Source organism: Centroberyx affinis, unplaced genomic scaffold (assembly GCF_046629955.1).
Source record: "Centroberyx affinis isolate AG114_WGS23_722 - 3 ecotype Tasmania unplaced genomic scaffold, CSIRO-AGI_Caff_v1 ptg003561l_1, whole genome shotgun sequence".
Taxonomy (NCBI): Eukaryota; Metazoa; Chordata; class Actinopteri; order Beryciformes; family Berycidae; genus Centroberyx; species Centroberyx affinis.
This window is the reverse complement of record NW_027281493.1, coordinates 111,422-122,741: the sequence shown is the minus strand read 5'-3', so window position 1 is coordinate 122,741 and position 11,320 is coordinate 111,422. Positions and strand designations below refer to the sequence as shown.

The following is an 11,320-nucleotide window of genomic DNA, read 5'->3' as shown; positions in this document are numbered from 1 at the left end:
GAAGGACCGGTTCGGGGCTAATCAAGCCATAGCTATTTACTACTAGCAAGCTATGAAAATATACTTTTTAAGACAAGATGATAGTCGCATAAACTATTCGATTTTTTATAATTTAATGACTATTCGAAAATTCGAAAATCATGACCCATCCCTGGTTTAGATAAATTACGCATATTCTCAGAATTTTATCTTGAAAATGGAATATTTTACACTAGTTTTGAAATCTGCGTTAATATGGATGGACAGATCTTATCATGCACCCTGCTGGTTGCCTCAGTCATAACGTGACGCCTCCTCTCTTCAAACCACCAACAGATAGCTCAACAAGATCATGACTTGCCCTTGGTGTCAAAGGTTTTGAGTTGTAGTCCTGGGTGATGCTGAGTAAATGCGCTTTGTTTGCTGTAACTCTCTTTTTACTCTTAACGCTACATCTGGCCGGCCCTGTCCATGACTGCTTGCAGTCCTGGTTTTATGTGTGCTATTGTTCCAATAATGTACTTTTTTTTTTTTTTTTTTTTTTTTTTTAAATCTATTATCATTGAAGAGTTGTATAACAATGTTGTTATTTCACACTTTCACTTTAGGTCTCAGTGTCTAGATATGTCCGCTGCCAGCAGTCTCCTATCTGAAGAGCAGTTTCTGTGCTCCATCTGTCTGGATGTGTTCACTGATCCAGTCACTATACCATGTGGACACAACTTCTGCAAAAACTGTATCACACAGCACTGGGATATTAGGGTCCAGTGCCAGTGTCCCATGTGTAAAAAGCTTTTCAACGCAAGACCTGAGCTACATGTCAATATTTTCATATCTGAGATGGCTGCTCAGTTCAGAAAGTCAGCTCAGATGAAAGCCAGCAGCTGCCCAGACCAACGATGTGCCAAACCAGGAGAAGTTCCCTGTGACGTCTGCACTGGGACCAAACTGAAGGCCCTGAAGTCCTGCCTGGTGTGTCTGGCCTCCTACTGTAAGACTCACCTGGAGCCTCATCAGAGAATGACAAGCCTGAAAAGACACAAGCTGATCGATCCTGTGGAGAACCTGGAAGGCAGGATGTGTAAGAAGCATGACAGACTGCTGGAGCTGTTCTGCAAGACGGACCAGATGTGTGTTTGTCAGTTCTGCACTGAGTCAGACCACAAGTCACATCACTTTGTTCCTCTGAAGGAAGGATGTGAAGGAAAGAAGGCTGAGCTGGGGAAGACGGAGGCTGAAATTCAGCAGAAGATCCAGGAGAGACGACTGAAGATTCAGGAGATCAAACACTCAGTAGAGCTCAGCAAGGAAGATGCAGACAGAGAGATAGCAGACAGTGTGCAGGTCTTCACCGCTCTGATGCAGTCTGTGGAGAGAGGCCAGGCTGAGCTCATTGAGACGATCCAAGAGAAGCAGAAAACAACAGAGAAACAGGCTGAAGGCTTCATCAAAGAGCTGGAACAGGAAATCTCTAAGCTGATGAAGAGAACCGCTGAGGTGGAGCAGCTCTCACGCACTGAAGACCACCTCCACCTCCTCCAAAGCTTCCCATCCCTGAACACTCCTCCACACACTAGTGTCCATCGCTCATCATATGAGGGGACTGTGAGGAGAGCTGTGGCTCAGCTGGAGGAGACTCTCAGGAAAGAGATGGAGAAGCTGTGTGCTGATGTTGAGCTGAAGAGGGTCCAGCAGTATGCAGTGGATGTGACTCTGGATCCTGATACAGCAAATCCTGATCTCATCCTGTCTGGTGATGGGAAACAAGTACATCATGGTGATGTAAGGAAGAATCTCCCAGACAACCCAGAGAGATTTTCTATTTATGCCCATGTCTTAGGAAAGCAGAGCTTCTCTTCAGGAAGATTTTACTATGAGGTTCAGGTTAAAGGGAAAACTGGGTGGGATTTAGGAGTGGCCAGAGGGTCGATCAACAGGAAGGGACTAATCACAGTGAGTCCCAAGAATGGCTACTGGACTGTACGTTTGAGAAATGAAAATGAGTACAAAGCTTTTGCTGGCCCTGCTGTCCTCCTCTCTGTGAAATCAAAGCCTCAGAAGGTGGGGGTGTTTGTGGATTATGAGGAGGGTCTGGTCTCCTTTTATGACGTAGATGCTGCAGCTCTTATCTACTCCTTTACAGGCTCCACCTTCACTGAGAAACTCTACCCATTCTTCAGTCCCTTTGTTAATAATGGTGGTAAAAACTCTGGCCCTCTGATCATCTCTCCTATCAATCACACAGATTAGACTAATCATTAGTTTTTCTCAGGTAGGATTCATTGATATTTAAGATAAGACGTTTATATTTTCAAGGGAAGTATATATGTTTTCCTAGTTTTCTCAGGTAACCTAAGTCATTTTAATGTTGGAGAATGTTGGAGAAACAACAAAAAAATTTCTTGGAAAAATGAATGTTTTGTCATAAAGAAACAATGTTAAAGGTCAATACGGTAAACTTTTGACTACAGATTCTGGTTAAAATGGTTAATGCTCTTTTCTCATTTAGATCCTTTTTTATGTATCCTATTACAATTTACTGCTGCAAAAGATTAATTTCTCCACAGGGATCTTTTAAATTTAATCTAATTTATTCTAATATAGTAACTCTACACAATACTGTCATATTGGAAATCAGAAGCATTTGCTAAAATCATTTAAACATGTCTTTGTGATCAATTAAAAATGTGTTATTATTGTCAGATCATTGTACATATTCTGAACATTGTATGTTGACACAATTACTGAAAAGAAGTGACTGAGTAATTCTGCAGTTTTTTTCTCACATTTAAAGATTTTTTTTGAATGAATAAATACAAATGGAACACACTTGTATGGTTACATGACTGCCATTTACCAGAATGCTTAAATTATTTAACATTTGACTGATATCAAAGCTTGAAAGATGTTATTGTTCTAAAGGTAATTGGTAGATAGAGCACAGAAATTAATCTGGTCTATTCCACACTGATGAGATGGCAAATGAGAAGATTAGAAATACAATCAGCTGTTGTCAGCCATTGTTGCCAAGAGCTGTGGACCTCCAATATGGCCGCCAGAGGGCAGCATCCACCAGCTGAAAGCCCTCTATAGAATATGATAAGTGATGGTGACAGAAATGTCCTCTGTCAGCAGTCTGCTGTTGAGAGAGCAGTTCCTCTGTTCTTTCTGTCTGGATGGGTTCAACATTTCCAAAACTTATGTAAAACCTGAATCACTCACACGTGCACACAGACAGGTTACGCCCCAGCCTAGGGGGTGTGGCTCCCCTCTTTTCCTGCTCCCAAGAACAACCAGCAAACAAGGAAGTACAGCCCCAAACTTTTTAATATTTACAAGGAGAAAGACTTCAGAGTGGGTACACAGACAAAATAATGAATAAAATTAAACTAAGCCCGATCAACCTTTATTTACCCATAAAAAAAATAAATAACAAAAACTACTTTTTACCTAAACTCTTAAACAAGAAAAAAAACAGGAGAAAACAGGCTTTCAACAAATGGCCACCCACCCCTACAACTCCCATGGCTGCAAAAAGCTACAATCCATTAGCTTACTCAGACAAAACAAAGTTACAGAATCAACTACAAGGTGCTGGTGTTGGGAACTGGAAAAGAAGAGCGGCCCCTCTGGATTGGTGGCAGCATCTTTATATCCTAGGAGCAGTCATGGACACACCTACACTTACACAAATCACACTCACCAGCCAATCATAGCACAGTACCTGTTTCTCATCAAACACACCCACACTACAGAGACAGAGAGGAGAGAGGGAGAGAGGAACATGACTCAAAGCAAAGGACCAGCCCAGAAAGACCATGGGTCATAACACACACACACACATACATACATATATATACACACACACACACACACACACACACATACATACATACATACATACATACATACATACATACATACATACATACATACATACATAAACAACTTATTCAAATTGTTGGAACTTTTATCTCACACAATGCTATTTTGCACTATTTTTACAGTACAAAAGTGATGTTTAAACACAGCTGAGTTGGAAATGTTTTAAACAAAGCATTTACATGATGTTTGTATGTCTTTGGTCATTATGTCGTTTTAAGTGACATTATTCATGAAATGTACTTGGTATCATAATGGATACCACCGGATCCAACTACAGTAGTCAATCCAAAAGTACTTGGTTTCATATGGAATAAAAATAGTAGTATCTCCCATCCCTAGGGTGGATGCTTGTTGTCATGTGGGATTGAACCAGAATCCTCTGGTGGAAGGATGCTCTCTCTAACCACTAGACAACCCTGCTGTCTCAAATGTGACGTTTTGGGTGAAACTAGGTGACAGTTTGGGTGAAAATTTGTTTTGTAATGTAATTAAAAGAAAAGATATTCATTAAATGTATCAAAAGTATGTTACGGATGAGGTTCAAGCCAGCGAAGTCCAGGTCCCTGGTTGTGAAGAGGGAAAAGGTGCCTGACAAGTTGAGCTTTTCCCTCGGAGGTATCCAGATCCCGTCAAGAGCCTGGGCAAGATTTTCAATTTCACTCTGAAGGACACTGCAGCACTCAGGCGACCAGCAGTGAGCTGGAGGCATGGCTGACAGTGGTGGACAACTCAGGGCGGCCAGGTAAGTTCAAGGCCCTTCAAGAAAATAATTACATAAAATGCATAAAACAATTGATACAAAGTGATGATAATCAATGAAGACAATAAAATAATTACATGAATGAGCATATTGTAGTAAAACAGTAGAATTTAAAAAATAGTGTTTGGTTTCCTGTTGCCAGTTTGTTAATTTCTGGAGAGGCAGAGGGAGTCAGATATTGTAGGCAGTTTTGAAGAGGTGGGTTTTGAGTTTATTTTTGAATGTAGGGAGTGAGTCTGAGTTTCTGATGTGTGAAGGGAGGGAGTTCAGAGGGTTGAGGCAGCGATGGCAAAGACTCTGTAGTTACGGTGACCCTGAGGTGCAAAACACAACATTTCACAAAACACAACAACATTTCACAAAACATTTCACAAAACAAATTAACATTTCACAAAACAACATTTCACAAAACAAATTAACATTTCACAAAACACAACATTTCACAAAAAACAATTGACAAAGCACAACATTTCACAATACAAATTAACATTTCACAAAACACAACATTTCAAAAAACAAATTAACATTTCACAAAACACAGCATTTCACAAAACAAATTAACATTTCACAAAACACAGCGGCAAAAGAGAAAACAATTCAACATTTCACAGAAAATGGAAAAGGTAGGTCTTTGTCGTTACTGATTGGATGTATTTGTTGTCAGTCAAGGTAACAGGAAGTGGCTAGCTGTGACACCATCAAAATAAAAGTTTGTGTTTAAACCAGAAATAAGTGACACAACAATTGACAAAAGACAAAAACATTTCACAATACAAATCAACATTTCACAAAACAACATTTCACAAAACAAATTAACATTTCACAAAACACAACATTTCATAAAAAACATTTCACAAAATAAATTATCATTACACAAAACAAATTAACATTTCACAAAACACAACATTTCACAAAACAAATTAACATAACAAATTAAAGGACCAATATGTAATATATTTACTGTACTAAATCATAAAATGACCATGATATGTCATCAGATAACATGCTAAGTTGAATATTGGCTTCTCCGACAACAATGCTACGGCCAGTATGTTCTCCTTTGAAATTTCCGTTCCGGAGCAGAACGTCTGTTTTTGTTTTGGTCTGCCCATTTCCACACCCCGGGTTGCCAGATATGAAACAAATTGGCACGCAAACACAGCGTACTGCAGCCATGGAAGCAAGCAAACGAACTGGATCAAGTGAGATGGATTCTACCCGACCGAAAAAGCCTCGTCCTCTTTCGAAAAAGCTCCATGACCAGAGCCGTGGTAAAATACGGGTAAATATTGGAGATGCATTTGAAAGCTAGAGACTGTGAACATATCTTATCCAACATTTACTATTCTGATGCTACGAGCTGCAGCTAATGGAAAATGCTACCGCTAACAAACCTGACTAAACACAAATCAAGTAACATAATCGGAGTATGGAGTTGTATTAAATGTGGCGATTACGGCCAATCAAGCTGGCAGAAGGCAGGACACATGAACCGGACACAGGACGTCGGAACCAGACGCCAAATGCGGACTAAACGACGCGATTACAACCTGCACACACACAGGAAATGAGGAACACCATGGTCTGCTGACAAATGTAAGTCACTATGATACCGTAGTTTCATTCCCTTCTGTACCACCTGTCTGTCGGCGGCTGGCTATGTACCGACAAAGTGAAGCAAATTTGCTAGGCTAGGTTACATACCATAGCTTAGTAAACTGTACCGGAGCCTGACCGGAGTCTCCGGTCTGCCGTGCTGCAGGGGGCCGGGGAACGGGAAGTTCCAGCAGTCAGAGTCCTGTCTTCATGTTACCACTATCTACCATACTGATTAGCTTCACGCTCTTCAATCTATGAAAATGGAAACTGTATCTGTTTTCTTTCTGTTTTCACCTGGCAACCCGCGTGAGCTTCGAGTCTGGGGAGGAGGGGGTGGGGGGGGACAACGCCCTCCAATGTTTTGATTTTGGACTGCAGTACCCATTTTAAACGCTGGGTGTCATTGTTACATATAGGGCCTTTAACATTTCACAAAACACAGCAGCAAAAGAGAAAACATTTCAACATTTCACAGAAAACGGAAAAGGTAGGTCCTTTCTTTGTCGTTACTGATCGGATGTATTTGTTGTCACTCAAGGTAACAGGAAGTGGCGCTAGCTGTGACACCTTCAAAATAAAGGTTTGTGTTGAAACTGGCAATAAGTGACACAACAACAATTGACAATAGACAGCAACATTTCACAAAACATGACAACATTTCACAATATTTCACAAAACAAATTAACATTTCACAAAACACAACAACATTTCTGACAACTCTGACAACAGAAACAGAATAATATGTCAATGACAACACCTGTATTGTGTTATACATTATGTTGAAAACAAAATTTGTGATCACAGACAGTTACATATGAGCGACAGAAAGTTGGCTTTTTAACATTGCTGGCAAAGGTGAGAACCAAGCTATACCCTGCGGAAGTATGGCAGCCATGTTTGTGAAAAAGGTCTATTGTGTACAAACTAGCTCACAGTAGATATTTCACAAAACAATACTACTAATATAATAAGTAGTCTAGTCTGGAGGATAATCTGGATAATCATGTCCAAAAATGATTCAGGCAACAAGGCATTACCAGTTTACCTGTAGTAAGAGGCGGAGCAACACTGGAATGACAGGAATGTTTCAGCGTCACATTGCTGAAGTGAAACCTGAAAGTAACTCAGAGCGACAGCACTGCTGCAGTCAAGAAAAGTGTCTCTCTTTCTCTCCAAAGAAAAGTAAAACTGGGTTCATCAGGCCTTTCTCAACAATACAGCCGAGTCTTAGACGTGAACAGGTGAGTACAGCAGATAATATTTACTGTTTAAACAGAGAGCAGTGACACATAACTGAGCTGTATCCACATAGGATGTTTCCCTGTGTTCATTATACACTGACAGTTGTCAAATGAAGTTTTCAATGAAGTGCAATTTCACTATATAACTCAAAATGACTTTTGCTAATATTCCAATAATCTAACTTTGATATTTTGTATACAAATATTTAAGAATTATGTAATGCAATGTTGACATTTCACACTTTCACTTTAGGTCTCAGTGTCTAGATATGTCCGCTGCCAGCAGTCTCCTGTCTGAAGAGCAGTTTCTGTGTGCCATCTGTCTGGATGTGTTTACTGATCCAGTCACCATACCATGTGGACACAACTTCTGCAAAAACTGTATCACACAGCACTGGGATATTAATGTCCCGTGCCAGTGTCCTATGTGTAAAAACCTTTTCTACAGAAGACCTGAGCTGCATGTCAATACTTTCATATCTGAGATGGCTGCTCAGTTCAGAAAGTCAGCTCAGATGAAAGCCAGCAGCTGCCCAGACCAAAGATGTGCCAAACCAGGAGAAGTTCCCTGTGACGTCTGCACTGGGACCAAACTGAAGGCCCTGAAGTCCTGCCTGGTGTGTCTGGCCTCCTACTGTGAGACTCACCTGGAGTCTCATCAGAGAATCTCAGGCCTGAAAAGACACAAGCTGATCGATCCTGTGGAGAACCTGGAAGGCAGGATGTGTAAGAAGCATGACAGACCGCTGGAGCTGTTCTGCAAGACAGACCAGATGTGTGTTTGTCAGTTCTGCACTGAGTCAGACCACAAGTTACATTGCATTGTCCCTCTGAAGGAAGGATATGAAGGAAAGATGGCTGAGCTGGGGAAGACGGAGGCTGAAATTCAGCAGAAGATCCAGGAGAGACGACTGAAGATTCAGGAGATCAAACACTCAGTAGAGCTCAGCAAGGAAGATGCAGACAGAGAGATAGCAGACAGTGTGCAGGTCTTCACCGCTCTGATGCAGTCTGTGGAGAGAGGCCAGGCTGAGCTCATTGAGACGATCCAAGAGAAGCAGAAAACAACAGAGAAACAGGCTGAAGGCTTCATCAAAGAGCTGGAACAGGAAATCTCTGAGCTGATGAAGAGAACCACTGAGGTGGAGCAGCTCTCACGCACTGAAGACCACCTCCACCTCCTCCAAAGCTTCCCATCCCTGAACACTCCTCCACACACCAAGGACTGGACAGAGGTCAGTGTCCATCGCTCATCATATGAGGGGACTGTGAGGAGAGCTGTGGCTCAGCTGGAGGAGACTCTCAGGAAAGAGATGGAGAAGCTGTGTGCTGATGTTGAACTGAAGAGGGTCCAGCAGTATGCAGTGGATGTGACTCTGGATCTTGATACAGCAAATCCCATTCTAATCCTGTCTGATGATGGGAAACAAGTGAATCATGGTGATGTAAAGAAGAATCTCCCAGACAACCCAGAGAGATTTTCTCCTTGTCCCTGTGTCTTAGGAAAGCAGAGCTTCTCTTCAGGAAGATTTTACTACGAGGTTCAGGTTAAAGGGAAGACCTGGTGGGGTTTAGGAGTGGCCAGAGGGTCGATCAACAGGAAAGGACTAATCACAGCGAGTTCTGTGGATGGCTACTGGACTATATGGCTGAGGAATGGAAATGAGTACAAAGCTAATCCTGGCCCTCCTGTCTGTCTCTCTGTGAAGTCAAAGCCTCAGAAGGTGGGGGTGTTTGTGGATTATGAGGAGGGTCTAGTTTCGTTTCATGACGTAGATGCTGCAGCTCTTATCTACTCCTATACTGGCTACACCTTCACTGAGAAACTCTACCCATTCTTTGGTCTTTATCCTAATGATGGTGGCAAAAACTCCGCCCCTCTGATCATCTCTCCTGTCAATCACACAGATTAGACTAATCATTAGTTTTTCTCAGATAGGATTCATTGATATTTAAGATAACACACTTACATATTCAAGGGAAGTGAAACAAAATACAATTTTGGCGCTAGTTCACAGAAGAACGTCTGGACTGGGGTGCACATTGAAGCCCAGGGATCAAGGAGCTTATTGAAATGGAATCATGATGAATATATAATTGTATTTGAAGTATTTCATCCATAACCTTGGTAGACTCTTCAATGCTGAATATTGATAGGGATCAAAACACAATAACACAAATTAAACATTCAATAATGAAATATTAACTGGATATCATACGGTGGCACTAATGAAAAGTTCCAGTCAAGCCTCCACTTACATTTGGGAAATACACAACACAGTTCGGAGTGAAGCCTGGAGGGAAAGGCATCTCAGGCTACCAGGTGGGAGTTATATAACTTCTTGGGAGTGGCTTCACCTCCCAGGACACCAAGAGAGGTGAAACATGGGGGTGGGAGTGGTGATTGGGTACGATAAGGAGGGTGATGACTTGTGATTTTTAACAGAAGTTTAATGATTTTAAACTCAGAATAATGGAAGTGGTCACTGTAAGCTGCAGTTGCTTCACCTAACAAACCCTTGATTAATTATTGCTGCCTTGTTTTTGTTTATGCACTTTATTATGTAATGTATTCTTGTCATACCTATTGTTGCTGTTGTGATTGGTTGTTGTTGTCCTGTTTTGTGTTTGTTGCTGCTGTTTGACCCTGTCTTGGCTAGGTCTCACTTGTAAAAGAGGTTTTAAATCTCAGTGTGACTTCCTAGTTAAATAAAGGTTAAATAAAAAAAATATATATATGTTTTCCTGTTTTTTCAGGTAACCTGAGTCATTTTAGTGTTGAAGAATTGTGATAAAACGACAAAAAAAAACACTTTATAACTTTCTACTTCTTGATAAAATAAATGTCTTGTCATTCCAAAAACAATGTCTGTAAAAATTAAACACAGTAAATGTTTGACTACAGATTCTGGTTAAAATAATTAATGCTCTTTTGTTGTGTTTTTTTATGTATCATATTACAATTTACAGCTGCAAAAGATTTATTTCCCCAAAGGGATCATTAAATTTTGATCTAATCAATTCTAATGTAATAACTCTAATAAAACGACAAAAAACATTTTATAGCTTTCTAATTCTGGGCAAAAGGAATGTCTTGTATGAAAGAAATAATGTTAAATACAGTAAATGTTTGACTACATATTCTGATTAAAATGGTTAATGCTCTTTTCTCATTTATATCTGTTTTTCATGTATCCTATTAGAATTTACTGCTGCAAAAGATTAATTTTCCCACTGGGATCATTAAAGTCTAATCTAATCTGTTCTAATCTAATAACTCTGCACAGTAATGTAATATCGGAAATCAGAAATCAGAATTGCTAAAATCACTTACACATGTCTTGGTGATAAATTAAAATGTGTTATTATTGTCAGATCATGTACGTATTCTGAGTTTTTTATGTTGACACAATTACCAAAGAGCAGTTTATGAATAAGAAGTAATTCTGCAATTTGTTCCTCAGATATAAAGATTTTATTTGTATGAATGAATAAAAACAAATGGAACACACTTGTATGGTCACATGACTGCTATTTACCAGAATGCTTAAATTATTTAACATTTGACTGATATCAAAGCTTGAAAAATTTTATTGTTCTAAAGGTAATTGGCAGTTAGAGCACAGAAATGAATCTGGTCTATTCCACACTGATGAGACGCCAAATCATAAGATTAGAAATACAATCAGCTGTTGTCAGCCATTGTTGCCATGAGCTGTGGACCTCCAATATGGCCGCCAGAGGGCAGCATCCACCAGCTGAAAGCCCTCTATAGAATATGATAAGTGATGGTGACAGAAATGTCCTCTGTCAGCAGTCTGCTGTTGAGAGAGCAGTTCCTCTGTTCTTTCTGTCT

The 11,320-nt window shown here is 40.3% G+C and overlaps 2 protein-coding genes across 2 annotated transcripts; both read left to right on the top strand.

Annotated features, from left to right (window-relative positions):
* The first annotated feature begins 603 nt into the window (after window positions 1-603).
* Window positions 604-2,229, top strand: LOC139661578 (E3 ubiquitin-protein ligase TRIM21-like). Its single transcript, XM_071540057.1, has one exon. It carries the CDS (start codon window positions 604-606, stop codon window positions 2,227-2,229), a length of 1,626 nt encoding a protein of 541 aa, XP_071396158.1.
* Window positions 2,230-7,733: 5,504 nt separating this feature from the next.
* LOC139661600 (E3 ubiquitin-protein ligase TRIM21-like) lies at window positions 7,734-10,253 on the top strand. Its single transcript, XM_071540092.1, has one exon. The coding sequence runs from the start codon at window positions 7,734-7,736 to the stop codon at window positions 9,375-9,377; it is 1,644 nt and encodes a 547-aa protein (XP_071396193.1). The 3' UTR covers window positions 9,378-10,253.
* The last annotated feature ends 1,067 nt before the right edge of the window (window positions 10,254-11,320 follow it).